At 36.9% G+C, this 21,730-nt stretch overlaps 1 protein-coding gene across 1 annotated transcript; it reads left to right on the top strand.

The window, feature by feature from the left end:
• Positions 1-165: 165 nt before the first annotated feature.
• On the top strand, positions 166-21,530 carry LOC149779105 (uncharacterized). Its single transcript, XM_089938396.1, has 4 exons — positions 166-222; positions 11,397-11,507; positions 16,953-17,044; positions 21,371-21,530. Exons 1-4 carry the CDS (start codon positions 166-168, stop codon positions 21,528-21,530), a joined length of 420 nt encoding a protein of 139 aa, XP_089794522.1.
• The last annotated feature ends 200 nt before the right edge of the window (positions 21,531-21,730 follow it).

Here is a 21,730-nt window from a genome sequence, read left to right as displayed (position 1 = left end):
CAAATATGTAAACAAACTAACAGAAGTTGAATAGTAGCTCCCCTCTATAGGTATGTTTGTTTTGGCAACCATCGATTACATAAAACCACACTAATATTAGCTTTACATAGGAAATTATAAGGACTTGTGTTTGCATTCAGTTCGTTTAAAATTTTCATTGTAACCATGGCACAGATGACTAAAGCTTTGGGAATGACACGGGCTTATATCAAACTCTTAAGGGTAATATAAGGTATGAAACATTTAAAAATGTGTTTAAACAAAATCATCAATATCTGATAGATTTCTGATTTAGAAACTTCGTCTCATATAGTTCAGTAAAACAAGGGTATGTTTGTATAATTGTGTTAGATTATATACGTTTTTAATTGTATTACACAAATGATGAGACGTTCATAAACACGTGTGATTTTAGATGAAGAGTGTGTATTATATAATGAATGCTACTCAGCTACCTATTTTAATATATGCCACTTTCAGCCATGAAAGTAGCTGAGTTTTCATTATTAATTGTTAACAGGGGTCTGTTGGATAAGGAAGAACTTGAGTTTATTAACAAAACAATTGCGTCACCAGACAGTGTACTTAAACATCGCTACTCGGTAAGTGTGGTACTATAGGAAGACATTGTTTTATTTATGCCTTACGCTCTTTATTGTTAGACTTGTTTAGATTCTTTTAATGCTTTCTCCATAATTGCGAATAATTTCATGACGAAATATATGTAAGATTTGAAACAATCGTTTAAACTTGTGTCACAAAGAATGTTTATAATCTATACGTTCCGTGAGTTTTGAATATTCGCCTATTAGCTGTGGAAATTCCAGTAGAGTGTCATTTGTATATGTGATTACGTTGCTTTAATCAAACTAATTGAATCGTGTTCAGGCAAAAATTCATAGTCTTATATCTCCTTATATGTGTAAATCGTGCACACCGATATATATTAACTTCAAAAAAATGACAACTGTGTCACTGTCAATCAAACGACAGTAGTAAATGGGGTGAGATTAGCGTCAATGGGAATTAGCATTACAGAGACCCCTGGGTCAGATTAGCGTCAAGTGAAATTAACATGGAGAAAAATCGTGGGACAGTTTAGCGTCAAAGGAATTTAAACAGGGTGGGACTTTATAGCGTCAAGGGAAATTGAACATGGGAATAGAGTGTGGGTCTATCTAGGGACTAGGGGAATTTAACATATGGAAATTGAACATGGTGGGTCTGTATAGCGTCAAGGGGAATTGAACATGGTGGGATTGTCTAGGGACAATGATGGTAGAGGGTCAAACACAACAGAGACAGAAACATACATACACTAGTACAAGCGTGAGATTTATATATAAAGCATTACCAAGACCTGAAATCTTGCTGGGGTGTTCAAAAATTTGCATAATTGTAATGATGCTATAAATAGCTATAATCAAGGAAATGCTCAACGACAAAATGGATGTGACTAAAAGTAACGCTAAAATGGCGAAATTGTCCCAGAATTTAAAGGAAAATAAACATATCCCCGAAAATAAAGTTACAATGGTTTAGACAAAAATGGATAAAATTAGTAACTACTTACAATATCAACTTCTGTGACGATCTTGAATAAATACCTATGTATCTATAATCAGCTGAAATTCCTATGAAATCCCACTATCTATTTATAGCTCCAACTTGTGAGTTTTTCCTTTGGAAAATCCCACTATCTTTTTATAGCCTCAGCTTGAGTGACGTTCCTGTTTATGAATTCCAGTATATATGTATAGCTACAAAATGTGGAAATCCCCAAGTCGATATTTATAGTCTCAAAATTTCCAGCGTCAGTGACGTCACTGTACTGAACACTAGGGGATAAATGGCAACAGTGTTGCAAGTGGCTGACCTGAATACGCGCTACTGCAGGTAGGTAGGTAGAGTGTATCTGATAGGGATAAAGTGAGTTTTTATAGGGACAAACAGAGACCAATACACACACACACACACACACAAACACACACACACAACGTACGCGCGCAGACATACGCACACACACACAAACACACACACACACATACACGCACACACAGAGGGAAGAGGAAAATACAAACCCCAAATATACTATCAACACAGAAGGGAGATAATACAAACCCCAAATAAACTATCCACACAAACGTACGCGAACGCATACAAACCACAAATATACTATCAACACAGAAGGGAGATAATACAAACCCCAAATAAACTATCCACACAAACGTACGCGAACGCAAACAAACCCCAAATATGCTATTCACACTCGGGAGGAAGAAGAAAAAAACAACCAAATATACGATCTACACAACGTACGCGAACACACACACACACACACACACACACACATACACACACACAGAGGGAAGAGGAAAAAACAAACCCCAAATATACTATCAATACAGAAGGGAGATAATACAAACCCAAAATAAACTATCCACACAAACGTACGCGAACGCATACAAACCCCAAATATGCTATTCACACTCGGGAGGAAGAAGAAAAAAGCAACCAAATATACGATCTACACAACGTACGCGAACACACACACACACACACACACATACACACACACAGAGGGAAGAGGAAAAAACAAACCCCAAATATACTATCAATACAGAAGGGAGATAATACAAACCCAAAATAAACTATCCACACAAACGTACGCGAACGCATACAAACCCCAAATATACTATTCACACAACGTCGCTAACGCATACAAACCCCAAATATGCTATCCACACTCGGGAGGAAGAAGAAAAAAGCAACCAAATATACGATCTACACAACGTACGCGAACAAACACACACACACACACATACACACACACACAGAGGGAAGAGGCAAAAACAAACCCCAAATATACTATCAACACAGAAGGGAGATAATGCAAACCCCAAATAAACTATCCACACAAACGTACGCGAACGCATACAAACCCGAAATATACTATCAACACAGAGTGAAGAAGAAAAAGTTTTTTGAAAGCACCTAAGCCCTCACCTGCAATGACCAACTCTGCCAAACACCTACACCCCACTCCCCACTCCCAACACTACAAAACCCATTTAACCCGTTATTTTATGGCATCAGTGTGTGATTTAGGAAACATCAAGACACAAAATGATGGATGAATAGACTGACTATTGTTTACCGACTTGCATGCCTAAAGAGCGTGCGTGAAGGAAAACATCCTTCCATTTCAATTCTAACTAAAACATGATCCAGAGGGATAGAGAGAGGTGAAAGAGCACAATTTCATAAAGTGTGAGTAAAAACAAAACACGCCATCCTTATTATACAATGTCAAGACCAAGAGACACCTATGTTTTCTTTCTGGTCTATTCTCTTTTAGAAGGTAGTATGAAATTTCACATCAGGGCCAACGCATCGGCTCACATTGTCAATTTTTCCATTTCCATGTCTTTACTGGCACAAGTTCTTCATCATCTTCAATTTCTTCTTCTTCTGAATCCCTCTTCTCTGTTTCGTCTTGTTTTTGTTTATTCTCTTTCCTCGTAGGGCACTCTGAATTTCAGTGTCCTTTCTCCTGACAACGATATTAGGTATCTTGACTTTTGTCTCTCTTTCTTAGACGAAGCAGGTATTCTGGAGACAAATACCCATTTACCTTTGCAGATATAGCAAACTTCATTAGCACTTACACACTTTCGTATGACTCTCATCAAATCAACGATCAAAAGAGTAAGTTTTGTTGCCACTTTCGCATGTGAATTATGCTTTCGTATGACTTTTAGCAAATATTTGACCAGCAGGTCGATCTGTGCTGACTCTTCCATCTTCTTGATCGTTTGAGAGCGGAATGAATACTCTGACGCTAAGACACTCTCCTTATATACAGGGACCTGCTGCGTATGAAACCTAGTCAAATGTAATTTTGCAATAAGATGAAACGATTTCATTGAGGAAGTAAAAAGCAATGATGTACCGTATCGCCTCACACAAAACCTGAAGTGTTAGTTCAAATCCGTGTCAGCGATTTCGAAGACGACATAACTGAGCTTTAATCAATGCTCGCCAATTATGCCACAAAACCACGAGTCCTGATTCACGCCAAAAGAAATTTCGTTCGGTCCATAAAAATAGTATCATATCTGAGAAACGCAAAAAGGAACTTCCAGAAAACTGAGGAAGACGGCTTACACCTACAACGTAAATGTATGAGTTCAAGTAGTGCGTAAAACTTAGTCAAATTAAATTTTTATAGTCAAGACGAAACGATCTCTTTTCAAACAAGAAAGCAGACACCAAGCGACAATGGCGATCCGTGTCACACAACACTTTTCAAAATGTATATTATCAGAGGTTTGTTCTAGCGATCTGCACGGTTAAATTAAATGTTGATGTATTTTGCAATAAGACGGACACAATTTCCATGGGATCGCCCATGGTACGAATGTTCGTGCATTAGTTTAATTTTTAAAAATATTTTTTTTATATAAATCGCCTATAGGATAGACCCAGTAAAACATGGCCATTCTCGTCACTGTCTGAATAGCTACTCAAGTCAATTCGAAGCGAACGCGGTAAGAAAATAAGTATAGCCAATGAAATGGCTTACAACGGGTGATGCATTGTTTTGTTCTAGGTCTGTGTGGCATAATAATCCCTATGTTCTTGCGTTGTTACCATTACAGTGCAGACAGACTGAAATGTGAACTTACAAGCCCTCTTTGTGTGTGTTGTACCATTTCCTCTTACCACATCAAAATACTGAGCGTCACAGTAGTGGTTCGCGTTTTCAAACTGACCATTTTTTTTATATCTCACTTAAACATTTCGACATAAACACTCACACTCACATCGGTAGAGTCAGAACAGACGTGTTACAGTATTGAGGGGCATGTTATCTTTTCGTTTTCAAACTAATAAATTTGGGGCTTGTATGAAGTAAAGAACCGAAAGTACAGTGAAACTCAAGGATGATAACCCAATCTGTCTGTCTATTGATGCGTGTATTTACTTAAGAAGAAATATGACCTCTAAAACACAAAGAGATACGGCAAGCATGATTAGATCAAACACAACGATGTTTTCCTTCACGCCCGTGTAATTTAGAGTTTCAATCGTCTTTGAAGACAAACTTGGTCTCCTTTTGTAGGGCTTGAAATAATAAAAGAAACTAAAAAATCTTAAGCACTTTGCTATAGATAATTTCATCAACAGACTAAACAACATAAATACCGTTACAACAATAGAACAAATCTAAGCACTAATATAGAGTGGAAAAGGGAAAATGCACATACAAGCTTTGATATTTCTGAAAAAATGAGGGGATATTCCTAACGTTCATAACCACCTATATATGCTTGGACTTGTCTGTGACTTATCCACAAAACAAGATGTACATATTTCTGGTCAAGCTGCAAGTGTGTGCGTGTTTTTGAAAATGGTAAAAATGGGATATACAATTTTCTCGTGACACTTATAAAGTGAAGAGTCTGTGCAAGTGTCAAAAGCCAAAGTCATATAAGTTTTGTATTTTGTACGGCTTGTAAAGATTTCCACTTTAGAAAATGTGAAGTATCACAAGTTATTATCACAAACAGAAGTGGAACATAGGGGCTTGCAAGAAAGAAAATAACCCAGACAGTTGGTGTCATCAAGAGTGCTAGAGACGGTACCCGAACTTGCTTGCTTGCTTACTTGAATTAAAGTGATTTTCGCTCTAATGGAGCATGTATCACTGGTTTAATAACGCTCCGCGTGATTTTTAATTACTCCTGGGGAAGGAAAGAGAGCCTCATTCCCCCAGGCTTTTATGTACTCACGGACTACTTTTAAATTTAGCCAATCAGGTGTAGGACTAACTAGTCCTTAACAACCTGACTGAAAGGCTTTAAACATGAGTGGGAATTGTCTCACCACACACTCATTTTTCTGTCCGAGCGTGGTAAAGGAGAATTTTGAATTCAGGTTTCTCTTTGTTTATAATTTTTTTCAAGTTGATGGTGCATGACAGAGTACATTCGCCTACCTTTCCAAAGTGAGAGGCATTTCTTCACATGTCATTGCCTTTGTTAAATTCGGTTTCATTGGTTAGTTATCGTTAATCTTTAATTTTTTTCATGCATTTCTTTTTGATAGAAGATTTAAGGCTTTCTATTGTTGTAACGGTATTTATGTTGTTTAGTCTGTTGATGAAATTATCTATAGCAAAGTGCTTAAGATTTTTTAGTTTCTTTTATTATTTCAAGCCCTACAAAAGGAGACCAAGTTTGTCTTCAAAGACGATTGAAACTCTAAATTACACGGGCGTGAAGGAAAACATCGTTGTGTTTGATCTAATCATGCTTGCCGTATCTCTTTGTGTTTTAGAGGTCATATTTCTTCTTAAGTAAATACACGCATCAATAGACAGACAGATTGGGTTATCATCCTTGAGTTTCACTGTACTTTCGGTTCTTTACTTCATACAAGCCCCAAATTTATTAGTTTGAAAACGAAAAGATAACATGCCCCTCAATACTGTAACACGTCTGTTCTGACTCTACCGATGTGAGTGTGAGTGTTTATGTCGAAATGTTTAAGTGAGATATAAAAAAAATGGTCAGTTTGAAAACGCGAACCACTACTGTGACGCTCAGTATTTTGATGTGGTAAGAGGAAATGGTACAACACACACAAAGAGGGCTTGTAAGTTCACATTTCAGTCTGTCTGCACTGTAATGGTAACAACGCAAGAACATAGGGATTATTATGCCACACAGACCTAGAACAAAACAATGCATCACCCGTTGTAAGCCATTTCATTGGCTATACTTATTTTCTTACCGCGTTCGCTTCGAATTGACTTGAGTAGCTATTCAGACAGTGACGAGAATGGCCATGCTTTACTGGGTCTATGCTATAAGCGATTTATATAAAAAAAATATTTTTAAAAATTAAACTAATGCACGAACATTCGTACCATGGGCGATCCCATGGAAATTGTGTCCGTCTTATTGCAAAATACATCAACATTTAATTTAACCGTGCAGATCGCTAGAACAAACCTCTGATAATATACATTTTGAAAAGTGTTGTGTGACACGGATCGCCATTGTCGCTTGGTGTCTGCTTTCTTGTTTGAAAAGAGATCGTTTCGCCTTGACTATAAAAATTTAATTTGACTAAGTTTTACGCACTACTTGAACTCATACATTTACGTTGTAGGTGTAAGCCGTCTTCCTCAGTTTTCTGGAAGTTCCTTTTTGCGTTTCTCAGATATGATACTATTTTTATGGACCGAACGAAATTTCTTTTGGCGTGAATCAGGACTCGTGGTTTTGTGGCATAATTGGCGAGCATTGATTAAAGCTCAGTTATGTCGTCTTCGAAATCGCTGACACGGATTTGAACTAACACTTCAGGTTTTGTGTGAGGCGATACGGTACATCATTGCTTTTTACTTCCTCAATGAAATCGTTTCATCTTATTGCAAAATTACATTTGACTAGGTTTCATACGCAGCAGGTCCCTGTATATAAGGAGAGTGTCTTAGCGTCAGAGTATTCATTCCGCTCTCAAACGATCAAGAAGATGGAAGAGTCAGCACAGATCGACCTGCTGGTCAAATATTTGCTAAAAGTCATACGAAAGCATAATTCACATGCGAAAGTGGCTACAAAACTTACTCTTTTGATCGTTGATTTGATGAGAGTCATACGAAAGTGTGTAAGTGCTAATGAAGTTTGCTATATCTGCAAAGGTAAATGGGTATTTGTCTCCAGAATACCTGCTTCGTCTAAGAAAGAGAGACAAAAGTCAAGATACCTAATATCGTTGTCAGGAGAAAGGACACTGGAATTCAGAGTGCCCTACGAGAAAAGAGAATAAACAAAAACAAGACGAAACAGAGAAGAGGGATTCAGAAGAAGAAGAAATTGAAGATGATGAAGAACTTGTGCCAGTAAAGACATGGAAATGGAAAAATTGACAATGTGAGCCGATGCGTTGGCCCTGATGTGAAATTTCATACTACCTTCTAAAAGAGAATAGACCAGAAAGAAAACGTAGGTGTCTCTTGGTCTTGACATTGTATAATAAGGATGGCGTGTTTTGTTTTTACTCACACTTTATGAAATTGTGCTCTTTCACCTCTCTCTATCCCTCTGGATCATGTTTTAGTTAGAATTGAAATGGAAGGATGTTTTCCTTCACGCACGCTCTTTAGGCATGCAAGTCGGTAAACAATAGTCAGTCTATTCATCCATCATTTTGTGTCTTGATGTTTCCTAAATCACACACTGATGCCATAAAATAACGGGTTAAATGGGTTTTGTAGTGTTGGGAGTGGGGAGTGGGGTGTAGGTGTTTGGCAGAGTTGGTCATTGCAGGTGAGGGCTTAGGTGCTTTCAAAAAACTTTTTCTTCTTCACTCTGTGTTGATAGTATATTTCGGGTTTGTATGCGTTCGCGTACGTTTGTGTGGATAGTTTATTTGGGGTTTGTATTATCTCCCTTCTGTGTTGATAGTATATTTGGGGTTTGTTTTTGCCTCTTCCCTCTGTGTGTGTGTGTATGTGTGTGTGTGTGAGATTGTTCGCGTACGTTGTGTAGATCGTATATTTGGTTGTTTTTTTGTTCTTCCTCCCGAGTGTGGATAGCATATTTGGGGTTTGTATGCGTTAGCGACGTTGTGTGAATAGTATATTTGGGGTTTGTATGCGTTCGCGTACGTTTGTGTGGATAGTTTATTTTGGGTTTGTATTATCTCCCTTCTGTGTTGATAGTATATTTGGGGTTCTTTTTTTTCCTCTTCCCTCTGTGTGTATATGTGTGTGTGTGTGTGTGTGTGTGTGTTCGCGTACGTTGTGTAGATAGTATATTTGGTTGTTTTTTTCTTCTTCCTCCCGAGTGTGGATAGCATATTTGGGGTTTGTATGCGTTCGCGTACGTTTGTGTGGATAGTTTATTTGGGGTTTGTATTATCTCCCTTCTGTGTTGATAGTATATTTGGGGTTTGTATGCGTTCGCGTACGTTTGCGTGGATAGTTTATTTGGGGTTTGTATTATCTCCCTTCTGTGTTGATAGTATTTTTGGGATTTGTTTTTTCCTCTTCCCTCTGTGTGTGTGTGTGTGTGTGTGTTCGCGTACGTTGTGTAGATCGTATATTTGGTTGTTTTTTTCTTCTTCCTCCCGAGTGTGGATAGCATATTTGGGGTTTGTATGCGTTAGCGACGTTGTGTGAATAGTATATTTGGGGCTTGTATGCGTTCGCGTACGTTTGTGTGGATAGTTTATTTGGGGTTTGTTTTATCTCCCTTCTGTGTTGATAGTATATTTGGGGTTTGTATGTGTTCGCGTACGTTTGTGTGGATAGTTTATTTTGGGTTTGTATTATCTCCCTTCTGTATTGATAGTATATTTGGGGTTTGTTTTTTCCTCTTCCCTCTGTGTGTGTGTATGTGTGTGTGTGTGTGTTAGAGTACGTTGTGTAGATCGTATATTTGGTTGTTTTTTTCTTCTTCCTCCGGAGTGTGAATAGCATATTTGGGGTTTGTATGCGTTCGCGTACGTTTGTGTGGATAGTTTTTTTGGGGTTTGTATTATATCCCTTCTGTGTTGATAGTATATTTGGGGTTTGTTTTTTCCTCTTCCCTCTGTGTGTGCGTGTGTGTGTGTGTGTGTGTGTGTGTGTGTGTGTTCGCGTACGTTGTGTAGATCGTATATTTGGTTGTTTTTTTCTTCTTCCTCCCGAGTGTGGATAGCATATTTGGGGTTTGTATGCGTTAGCGACGTTGTGTGAATAGTATACTTGAGGTTTGTATGCGTTCACGTACGTTTGTGTTGATAGTTTATTTGGGGTTTGTGTTATCTCCCTTCTGTATTGATAGTATATTTGGGGTTTGTTTTTTCCTCTTCCCTCTGTGTGTGTGTGTGTGTGTGTGTGTGTGTGTGTGTGTGTGTGTTTGTGTGAGTGTGCGTATGTCTGCGCGCGTACGTTGTGTGTGTGTATTTGTGTGTGTGTGTGTATTGGTCTCTGTTTGTCCCTATAAAAACTCACTTTATCCCTATCATATACACTCTACCTACCTACCTGCAGTAGCGTGTATTCAGGTCAGCCACTTGCAACACTGTTGCCATTCATCCCCTAGTGTTCAGCACAGTGACGTCACTGACGCTGGAAATTTTGAGACTATAAATATCGACTTGGGGATTTCCACATTTTGTAGCTATACATATATACTAGAATTCATAAACAGGAACGTCACTCAAGCTGAGGCTATAAAAAGATAGTGGGATTTTCCAAAGGAAAAACCCACAAGTTGGAGCTATAAATAGATATTGGGATTTCATAGGAATTTCTGCTGATTATAGATACATAGGTATTTATCCACGATCGTCACAGAAGTTGATATTGTAAGTAGTTACTAATTTTATCCATTTTTTAGTCTAAACCATTGTAACTTAATTTTCGGGGATATGTTTATTTTCCTTTAAATTCTGGGACAATTTCGTCATTTTAGCGTTACTTTTAGTCACATCCATTTTGTCGTTGAGCATTTCCTTGATTATAGCTATTTATAGCATCATTACAATTATGCAAATTTTTGAACACCCCAGCAAGATTTCAGGTCTTGGTAATGCTTTATATATAAATCTCACGTTTGTACTAGTGTATGTATGTTTCTGTCTCTGTTGTGTTTGACCCTCTACCATCATTGTCCCTAGACAATCCCACCATGTTCAATTCCCCTTGACGCTATACAGACCCACCATGTTCAATTTCCATATGTTAAATTCCCCTAGTCCCTAGACAGACCCACACTCTATTCCCATGTTCAATTTCCCTTGACGCTATAAAGTCCCACCCTGTTTAAATTCCTTTGACGCTAAACCGTCCCACGATTTTTCTCCATGTTAATTTCCCTTGACGCTAATCTGACCCACGATTTTTCTCCATGTTAAATTTCCCTTGACGCTAATCTGACCCAGGGGTCTCTGTAATGCTAATTCCCATTGACGCTAATCTCACCCCATTTACTACTAACAACCTATATAAAACGTATCCACAGAACTGTAAACAGTTCATGAAAAGTCCAATTCTCACGTTTCGTTCACAAATACCTGAAATATACTGGACCCTATTACTAATCGTCACCATTTGAGATCGTGCACAGTAATACGACCTTAGAATAGTTATTTAAGCAAACTAATTAACATTTAGCATTTTCAGAAATGAAACTTATTCATTTAAAGACCGCTTTAATTTTATTGAAAGTTTATTTGTGTGGTAAGTTTATAAGAAACAATACAAACAATTGCCACTCAGTGGTAGCTAGAAGCAGAAGTCAGTAATTACATCAATTTAATTTTGAATGAGGAAATATGTTCGTCTTATACTCCGTCTCTGTACTTCTGAATACCATCCGTAAAATCGTCATCAGCTTGATGATCCAGAGGGGCGCCCTCTCGACCGAGTCATATGGACCCATCCAGGAAATGACATCACTGGTGTGTTGGCAAGATCAGAAAAGGTGGCGGGTACAAGTGAGCAGGTATATGTAAGTGGTGTACACTTGTGAGACAAGAATAAAGAAGGATGCCAACGTAATTTCGCACTGTATTAATGGTAAGTTTCTCAATTGAAACTTTACTTTTTCGAGTCAGTTATCCTTCTTCTCTGATAGTTCAGGTTGTATCACATATCTTTCATACCATAAAGGATACTATTTCTTAGATGGCGCAAAACAAGTTAATGAGCAAACACATTTTGTCCTGAAATCCTAACTTATTTGAAACAACCGCATAGCAGATGCAAAATATTTTTCCTCAAACATTTGGCATAGATGAATAGTTGGAGAGGGGGAAAAGTAATCAGTTACTGTTTTCGATATGAAAATATCATGTCGTTTTGATTGATTTTTTTGTGAATAACGTTTCTTTGATTTACGTTTACTGAATTACAATATTGCTTTCATATATGAATATTCGTAATTACGAAGTAAGTACCTACATTGTAACTGGATGAAGCCGGGTTAGTATACGGAAGACATTGAACACAATTTCGTGAATGATCTATGTATAATGTATTTCAACTATGAATTAATCTGACATCATACTCGTGCACATAACAACAACGGATTCCATATAACTATTAGCATTGAGTTCACCATAACAATGTCGTTCCAAAATATAAGTAATCAGTGCATGTAACTTAAACGAGAAATCAAATAAAAATTAATATATGGAACCTATAAACAAACTTGACAAAGATATGAACCTATCATAATGAATGATCAATGTATATCATTTATAAACGGATATGACTGATATATGGTTCTATCACCATAGATGAGCAATGCACATACCTGATAAATAAATATTGACAGTGACCAAGTAAAATGTTTCATCATTAAAGTGCAATCATTTCCAGCGATACTGAACTACATAATAGTATTGCATTATTGATTTAAAAAATGGAACACATGTATTATCTTCCGGTCGAGAAAGGCAGTGTGTTTCCTGTTCCAATGGTACCGTTGAATGTTCAAAGAGCGAAAACACATGGCAAGGTCCTCCCAGTGTGCCAAATGATCCTTTGAAAGTATCCCCAATCATGCAGACCAGCTTGAGAAATTATTTGGACCCTAATTGCGAACAAACCAACACCGTATACCATGCCAAGGTACAATTCGACTGCAGTATATTTATTACGCGAAACTCACAAACGTTCTACGAATCAGCAGGAAACAACCCCAAAACTTAAAATGAACAGCGAGCTGACAAACCTCGTCTGCATTGTAATAACACAAGAAAAATTACTCTATAAGTATGGTGATTATGGTGAAACCAAAACAATGGCACTTGATGCAATCAGGCTTTTCACTGCAGGAACTTTGCGCATACATCAGTGGGTGAACTGAGCACAGAAGATCGAAATAACTAGGGTTGTTACTAAACACAATCGTATAACTCTGGACGCGCAGATAAACATTTGTTACACATATGTGGAAACACTTTAGAAACATTAAGAATGTGAAATGAAATTACCCACTGAAACTTATAATTTACAATACCATTTCACTAAGGTAAAACAAAGATATGCAATCAGAAAATGCTAGTCTGTAAATTCAATACGCATTGTAACTTTGGAGACATTTGTTTCGTTTAAATACACAATGGACTATGACTATTTCTGAAGCAAAAGAAAAATATGTGAGAACTTTCCCTACTCCCAATACCATAGCCAACATACTCCATTTCGACCATGGCGAAGTTTTGTTCCCTACGCAGTAAATTCATACTGTCATGAAATGGATAGCTTTACTACCTCTTGCTACTATAGCAAAACCTCTCCTAACCCCATCTCGAATGCATCAGTTCTCAATACAAAAAATGTTGTTAGCGCTGGCAACATTAGGACTGATCAACTGTTCGCCTTTTCCCGTAACAGTTGTTAAAGCTATTTCATGGCATGAACCCCACAAATCTATATTTGTCTGCCATTTTCTGCCGCAGTCTACGGATTTGATATAGGGACTACATTTGGAAGGACGTTCCTGTTAATCCGTATCACTCCGAGAAATGATCAGCTCTGTTTCTTGATTTCAGGCCAAGGGTCTACTCTGAATTGTTTAACGTTGTCCTGGTTCTGCTTCAACTTCTTGGACCATCTTATGAGATTGCCTAAGCATTATAAGTTTAATATATAATATGCGTTGGGATCCTGTGAATAACCGTTTTTTAAGTTCTAACTTCGAAACATATTGGTTCAATGCCAGCTGTTTAAACAAACCCTCCATGTCTGGAATCAGTTCCTCACGAAGTACGGTGATTGTATTCATCTGATGGAAGTTAAATCATCCCGGGTTGGTTGTATCCGAGCATTAAAAAGTAAAGAATATGCTTTAGTTCGGATTGGTTCTGATATCTATTTCATGCTTTATCAATCAATTATGAACACTTTTCCAAATAGTATGAAGCGTTCATGGGAGTGTAATGGGATACATATTTGTTTCGTCACAAGATTTAGTCGACTTTCCTTCATCGCGTTCATCAGTTGTAATACTTTGACTAAATGGTTCCCGAGTTTGCCATCTCCTTGTTTGTGATCTTGCATGTACATACGTGACACGTGACATCTTCCGCAATATGACGACGTATTAACTTGTGATCTTACCCGACTAAATTTGGCTTACTATCGGCATTGGACTATTTTGACACACACACACACATTTCGTCTTGTACCTCACTATACGTGATTCAGATTGTGTTGAAATATACATTCCTTGCTCGCGGTCTCTCGGAGGAAATTCGACTTATCATTTTGTGTACTATTCCTTTAATGTATCTATAAATCCATTACACATGCTGTGAAAAGGCGTGCGTCGCAACAGATTAATTGATAACAAACTACTAATTTATACAATACATTTTGAGGTAAATAGAGTCCCACAATCCGTGAGAACCACATCACGCACCCCAACACTGTTATACATATTTCCTCTCGAGCATGAATATAGCACTGACTCTCCGCATTTACAGGACACACGTTACTAATCCAACTCCAATAGTAAACATATGGAAACACCATCATATTTAAAATTCAATAACTTAAAATTTCTGGGTGCTGATGATGAGACCTATAATTCTCCATGCACATCTAACCTTGGTGCAAGCTTATGTGTGGAGAACACCATATGAGCCGCGGCATTTTGTTTATTTACATGTGCATGAAACACATGTCATTGATTCTGCACCAAATGAATCAGGTGCTACTTTCATTATTGAGTACTCCTGAGTCAAGCCTGTAAAAATGCTAAATTTGTATCAGTAGAAATTTGTCTATACTTTTTTACATTACATATAGGATAAGCTCTCAAAAGATATTTTTCCTAAAATTTTAATTTTCATTATTAACCAATTATGGACCACCAAACCCGTAAATACTCTATTATTTCTTCACCCATTTCTAGAATGGATCACAGTTCTTCCGTATAATTAGTACCGTGTGTCCTACAATGCTTCAATGCAACGGAAGTAATTTTCAAAGACATGTTATGCCTTTGCACTCTTATACATTCATCGTGTTTGACATCGGTCACGGCGTTCAAACTTTTAATTAGCGGAGCGGATTATTCTCTGTCTACACCTGCTACCTAGTTTATAACTATTAAATAATGAGGAAACCTAACCTCTGTTATAGCTGGGAGTCTACAGCCTTCTAGATTTGCAATCTTTAAGTCAAATATGGGTGAATTCATACGCATCGCTTAGACGTTTCCGGGCATTAATGACATCTTGATCTATACATTTTATACAGCGATTGATCAAAGAAAATAGACCGGGTTTTCATCAAGAATTTTGGTCATTCCTAACAAGACTTTGCTTTTCGTCGACGCTTGTAAAGACCGTATTTGACAGACGGGTGCCTGTGCCACGCTGTCGGTACACGCATCTCGGGAACAAGACAAGTGCTGATTGATTGAATCACATCACGAACTATCAGCGCATATACTGAGTTCCGTACTCGCATTGTTAGTTCCCGAATTATCGCCACGTGAACACCGTCTTTTACTAATATTAAACGCTACTTGTTAGACAAAACTATTTCGCTTCTGTCACTCGGACGAGATATGATCCCACTACTGCATCTTTCCCAGATTGAACATTCCCATCGTTGTTGGCACCACCTTTCTAGGATTCTCTGGCACTCGGGTCTTTGGTCATTTTACCTAAGTGATTCTCTTTCAAGCCACACCATCGGTATCTCCCAGAGCTTCAGTGAAAGAATATGCCTGTGTAGCCGTTTATAAATTGTCGTGATTGACATTTCACTCAGAATCATGTACAACTTCTTGGCACACGGGGTTAACAACTGGTCTCTGAGCAAAGTGACTGTACTAGAGCTACTATATTTTTGATTTTGTATCTTACCACGCTCAATACTTTTCACATATTGACCAATATATAATGTGAGCGAGGCATTTCCTCCCTCACATCTTGTGTACCTTGTCATGAGGTTCGTTGTCGGAGAGAGATGAGTGACAAATATTACTTGAATCCAGACCTATGTAAACCAACCACAGCGTTTCTCCCACTTCTGCAACAGTTGTTAGAGGATGAAACCGAGTTTCGATTATACCTAGCAAAGACACTAGGCGCAATTTAGTGAATGAGATCCTTAGTAATCAAATAAAATTCAACGATGAGGGAATTCGACAATATCCGTATGAGCATAAGGTCAAACAATGGACATAATGCTGCGTACTGCTGTCATTAACGTTTGTTTGAAAATGATAAATGATATCGTTCCAAAGTGCAATTATTCAGAGTATGTACCTTTGACATGTCATGAAACGAAATTCAATTATATATATATATATATATATATATATATATATATATATATATATATATATATATATATATATATATATATATATATATATATATATAACGGTCCCATTATATCCCAGTTTCTTTCCCGCAGACTCCGTAGCCCCGAAGCTTTTACTCCTAAGTGGATGTAGACCAATATTGTTCTCAAAGTCAACACTATAATCGACTGCAGCACCCGGTTTACACGAAACCCAACATAACTATACGACACTCCGTGACACAGTTCCAAAGTTAATGACTACTTACGTATAACGCGTCTGTATTGTGATAATGTTGCGATAACTTACATTTTACGCATCGTGGATATCAAAGTAATCTGGTTTTTCGCTGCAGAACTTTGCGTCTGTTGCAGTGGGTGAACCCAGGGCAATATTTAGAAAAACAACCATCAGGTGATGCTCTACGCGGCAACAACACCCGTCTAAAATTATGTTAAAATATAATACATTTACATTAAGGACACACACATCAGTTAAATATGTATTTATCAACTTGCTTCAACAAAATCATCAAAACAGACATAACATTGATATTATTATTATTATTATTATTATTATTATTAGTAGTAGTAGTAGTAGTAGTAGTAGTAGTAGTATTAGCTTTTGGGGGGAGTGGTCTATCATTATCACATCAAACTTTTGCTGAAAGACGCCGAAACTGGTGGAAGACACATGTGGCATCAGGAATATGGGTGAGATCCGTAACTGAGTAACTGAGTGAAATGTAAATTGGGGAATGGACACACTTATATTCAAACGTATATTTTGGATGAGGAACAATTGCTAATCGCAATGTCAGATAATTTGTGTCTAAAAGCATTACACTAGGAAACAAATATAAACTATAAACTATGGTCTAAATGTAAAGTGCATTTCTTTGAGCAAAGCAATTATACTATTTGCATAATGCCCACCGCATGCAATATTTAATATGGAGATATATTTATTTTCACATTGATATTCAAGGACAGCTGATTGTTTGCATAGCTGATATCTAAGACGCCTAACAGAACTCTGTAGTTCAAGGGTAAAGCTTGCAAGTGAACTTAGATCTTGTAATTATAATTTTATTTCTACAGTTATATAAGGGGAATGTGGATGTAACTTAGAGTCAATACCGAAAGCAGAAGAAAATGAAACAAATATTTGACACAAAAAGAAAACACTTAACAATTTAAACTTATAACTCTTTAGGTACTGGCATCACAATGTATGCCTACGTTCGAACATGTTGACAGTTTTTACACCCATAGACAGTTGTGTGAAATAAAACTGCTGCCTCGAGGTAAAAATCCACACATGAATGCGTATCACGGATTTTGAGTTTTACTCTTGTTAATGCCCGAGTAGTGACCACCGCGATAATTATAAGACTTCGATGTTTTAAATAATGAATCGAATGGAGCCGTTAGTGTTTTCACTAAATGCACATTTATAGAAAACTGTATGTAACGATATTATTTTCGTGGGTTCGTTAAATATTAAAAACAGCTGAAAACCACTCACTGCCTTCATTCTTTGTTCCATTTTACCATCTCATCTTTTATGTCATCACTTTTGTGTTATATCGATTGTGTTTGCACTTTAGGATCAGTTCATTTCGATTGAGCAAACACATATGTTTGGTCTTTTGACCTAGGAGGTGTAGAGGTAAATTTTGCTGAAGAGTTGTATGGGATTTTTAGTTCAGATCATTGGTTTTCCCTTGGAAAATCTAGCGCACCTGACTTTATTTTTTTGATTGGCCTTTAATGACCTGGCCATATTTTCTAGTCAGAACAATCTAGAACCGATCTTGTGGCCCATACTAGGGTTCAAACAATTGTGCTTTTTATAGAGGGTAGTGAAAAAGATAAGTATTATTCCTAAATTAAACATAGGTAGTTTAGATAGTTATTGAGTTGTGTACAAGTTTTATTTGAGAAGATTTAAGTATTTCAAGCATTTGAATTACAAGGCGCTCATAAACTCGATGGCGCACTAACTATGTTAGAAGTACTGTGAATTCAATTATAGACGTTTTGGATTATATTATTGTAAAACGTCAAGACTGTTAACATTCCAACATTCAATTGGCACATGAACAAAATAGACTGGGGATCATTTGGTGAATCACTGGAACTATTATGGAATGCTCTAAACATTTTGACTTGTGATAGATCTTTATTGATTATTTGGAATATTATCCACAATATTGAAAGTTATTTTTAATTATTCACTTTGTATTCTGAGGAAATATATCCTTTGTTGACTTTTTCTAACTTGTTGGTTTTCGATTTCGTTTCAATAACTTCGTTTAAGACCAAAGGTCTTAGCAACCCATATTACATAATCATACTCTAAAGCTTTGAATACCGATTTAATTGTTTGCATTGTCAGTTTCATGATTTAGAGTAAGAAAATAGATGGACCAAAATTCGTTTATTATAAGAAGACAACCCTGATTATGATTACCTCGTGCTCGCCCATAATGTTAAGATTTAATTATCTTGCCCTCTGAATCATTTTGATTTGTTGTAGATACTACCCGGATTACACAAGAATGGACGAATCGAACATATACTTGAAGACATTCAGGAAGAAGCAGACCTGGAAAGATCTGAGGCAATCAAACAGCAAACCTCACTTCTATACGTAGAGATGAATCCGGGAAGGTTCCTTTCACATATACCACAATATTTCACTTCCTGTTTAAATGTTGCAAGCATTTAAAATGTTTTATCATAAAACTGATACACCTCTGGTAACAATATTGTGCATGTTTAAGTAAAACGTTAAGTAAACATACAAGCCAAATATATGTGGGTAGTCATGCTAAGCCAATTCTGTATTAAGATTATGCCTGTTATTAACATCGCCCTAGGGTGAGGATCTCAAAATTGTTGAACAATGCGCAACGATGATAGTGGCTAAGCATAAAACCCGACAGGGATATTCCAGTGCAGTCCACAGCTTATATCTTAGGTTGCAATGTTGATATTGCTTTACGATTTTTCTTAAGATAAGCTTAAATGGATAGCCACGTGTTTAAAACTAGAATAAAATTTCATTGATTGTACAGTCGTTCACGATCAAGATATACTGTAATATCTCTCTCACTCTCTCTATCACTTTCTCTCTCTCTCTCTGCCTGTCTGTCTGTCTGTCTCTCTCTACAAAGTTAAATATAAATATGTTTCCTACTATTTGGCTGCAAATGGATGTCTAAGTGCGATTCATTGGGATATTCAAATGAAGTTTTAGAATTCCATAGCCACTCATCTGAAATAGCCCTTTACTTGCGTATTGTACCATAATCCAGATGGAATGATTTTTATTCATGGCATTACGCGTCTATCATATCCTAAATGAATTCCATCTGTAACACACATTCACAAAACTCTGTAGAACCTGCAATGGTTAAAGAAGATGTAACATTCATTAATCAAAGCCATTGATACACAAACATTGTGCAGCCATCAAATCAGTGATGATATTGGACAATTTCCATAAATAATATAAACATATTAGGATTTTCCGGTACGCAATGTATTTTTCCTGCGACATTATGTGTTTACACTAAAACTTTAGCATTGGATATCAAACAATCTTAAACCGTGGTTGACGTTGCAGCCAACGATGATGAAAGAAATAACATTTGCTTTGTCTTTCCTTTGCCCAACCAAAATGCTCGGTATCATTCGAAAAACACATGTGGTATACATTTTGTACTGCAGATGCATTTATAATTTTTTTTCTTCAAGCTTCTCATTGATTGTTTATAATGGTGATACGGAAAATTATTGCATGCTATATGCATAAGGGATCATTCTATTTGAAACATATATTTCTGCTAACCGGATTGGAGATGACCATATGTATCTAACTGATGTAACAGCTATTCATGTCTGCATGTTGTCTTTATGTATTTCCGATAATTTTAAAAGTGGGTGATTTTGTAGGAATCCGGTCGATTGATTGCCCACCATTTTATTCATTACCGTAACCTATGGAACACAAATTGTTACTGCCTTACATAGGTGTTATACCCGATTTGTTCAGCATTGTTTCTTGATGGGATTTTGGAAAATTTTGCTCGTTGTGTTGCGGGTGGTGTGATTCTACCGTGGGTAATCATGGAAGGATCAGCTAAACTAACCATTCTCTAAAACGGTTCTCATTTTCCATTGCCTGCCGACCACTGAAACTTAGTATACTAATTTGCCGTTTGAAACCAAACGCGATTTTATAGAAATAGTACGTGTGATATTCTAATAAAATCGTAAGCTGTCAATTTATACTGACCACTACTTTTAACTAGTAATCAAAATTACACTGTATCTTTATGCAAGATTGGGTTTTGTTACGGATTGTGTTTTGAACGAGACATCAACAAAAAAATATTGGAGATCGGAATAAGTTCGATCAATATTTGGATGCTATTATAAGGAGAAGCAACAATCTTAGTGCACGACAGCTCATTCGCTAGACAGGCCGCATTTTAAGCTCAGCTATGTTGACAAGAACATTAGATTTATTTTTATATGTGCAATATATTTGCATGGGAATGAACTATAAATGTCGTTCTAATTGTTTTCGTATAATCTTGTATTTTGTCAAATACTGTTGGATTCATGGATAAGCAGTTTTCTCAGTGTTATATATATTAATTGCATATTACCCACTGAAATCCTGAAATCATGGATTATATCGTGGATAACATATCAGTATCATACCAACTCTGATCGCAAATGCGTGTAATTGTAAATGGAAATCAAGAGCCAGGTCAAAATGGCAAACAATGTTTCGTATTGGTGTCCGACCGATTCATTTCTTTCAGGTAGGAATAACCTCATTGATGCTAGTAAACCAATACTGAAACTTTGATGTTGCACCATGCATAGTTACATGAAGACCCTTGTCATTCAAGTGAGTTGAGAATTTTCTGTTAATATTCCCTTCTAATAAATGCAAAGGTTATGGTACATTAGTGAAGATAAATATATTGGCGTCGTTATAGTTCTTTGATTTATTTTAAGGGACGCAGTGTTTTTCCACTGCAACGTTTTGCACACAAGTGGACCAAACAATAGCGACATGAGAAGATGGTCTTTCCTTGCTGCTTACAACAAATCGACCAACAATCCCGTGAAGAAACACCAACATGCATGTTACACGCCACTTAAAACGGTACCTTGAGACCTTTTTTAGAAACATATAATTGTAAACTTATCCTGGTGATACGTTATCCACGTGTCTTAAAGGCAGCGAATTGCAGGAGAAACAATATAGCACATGGAATAAACACGAGCGGTTGGGTCAATTAAATAAATTTGTCCTCACAACGTTTGAACCATAACTTAACTAAGACAAATTCATGAATGACATTCATATACTGT

The sequence above is a fragment of the Sinohyriopsis cumingii genome, chromosome 17 (genome assembly GCF_028554795.1).
Source record: "Sinohyriopsis cumingii isolate HCF-2022 chromosome 17, ASM2855479v2, whole genome shotgun sequence".
Taxonomy (NCBI): Eukaryota; Metazoa; Mollusca; class Bivalvia; order Unionida; family Unionidae; genus Sinohyriopsis; species Sinohyriopsis cumingii.
The sequence above is the reverse complement of the archived record's forward strand: the minus strand, read 5'-3'. Positions and strand labels throughout refer to the sequence as shown.

Excerpts from the sequence above, each read along its gene's own strand:
- LOC149779105 (XM_089938396.1), top strand. The coding sequence starts at position 166 with ATGGCACAGATGACTAAAGCTTTGGGAATGACACGGGCTTATATCAAA. Across the intron at positions 223-11,396 it reads CTTATATCAAACTCTTAAGG|CTTGATGATCCAGAGGGGCG; the intron begins GTAATATAAGGT and ends AATCGTCATCAG. Across the intron at positions 11,508-16,952 it reads TGGCGGGTACAAGTGAGCAG|CTTTTGGGGGGAGTGGTCTA; the intron begins GTATATGTAAGT and ends TAGTAGTATTAG.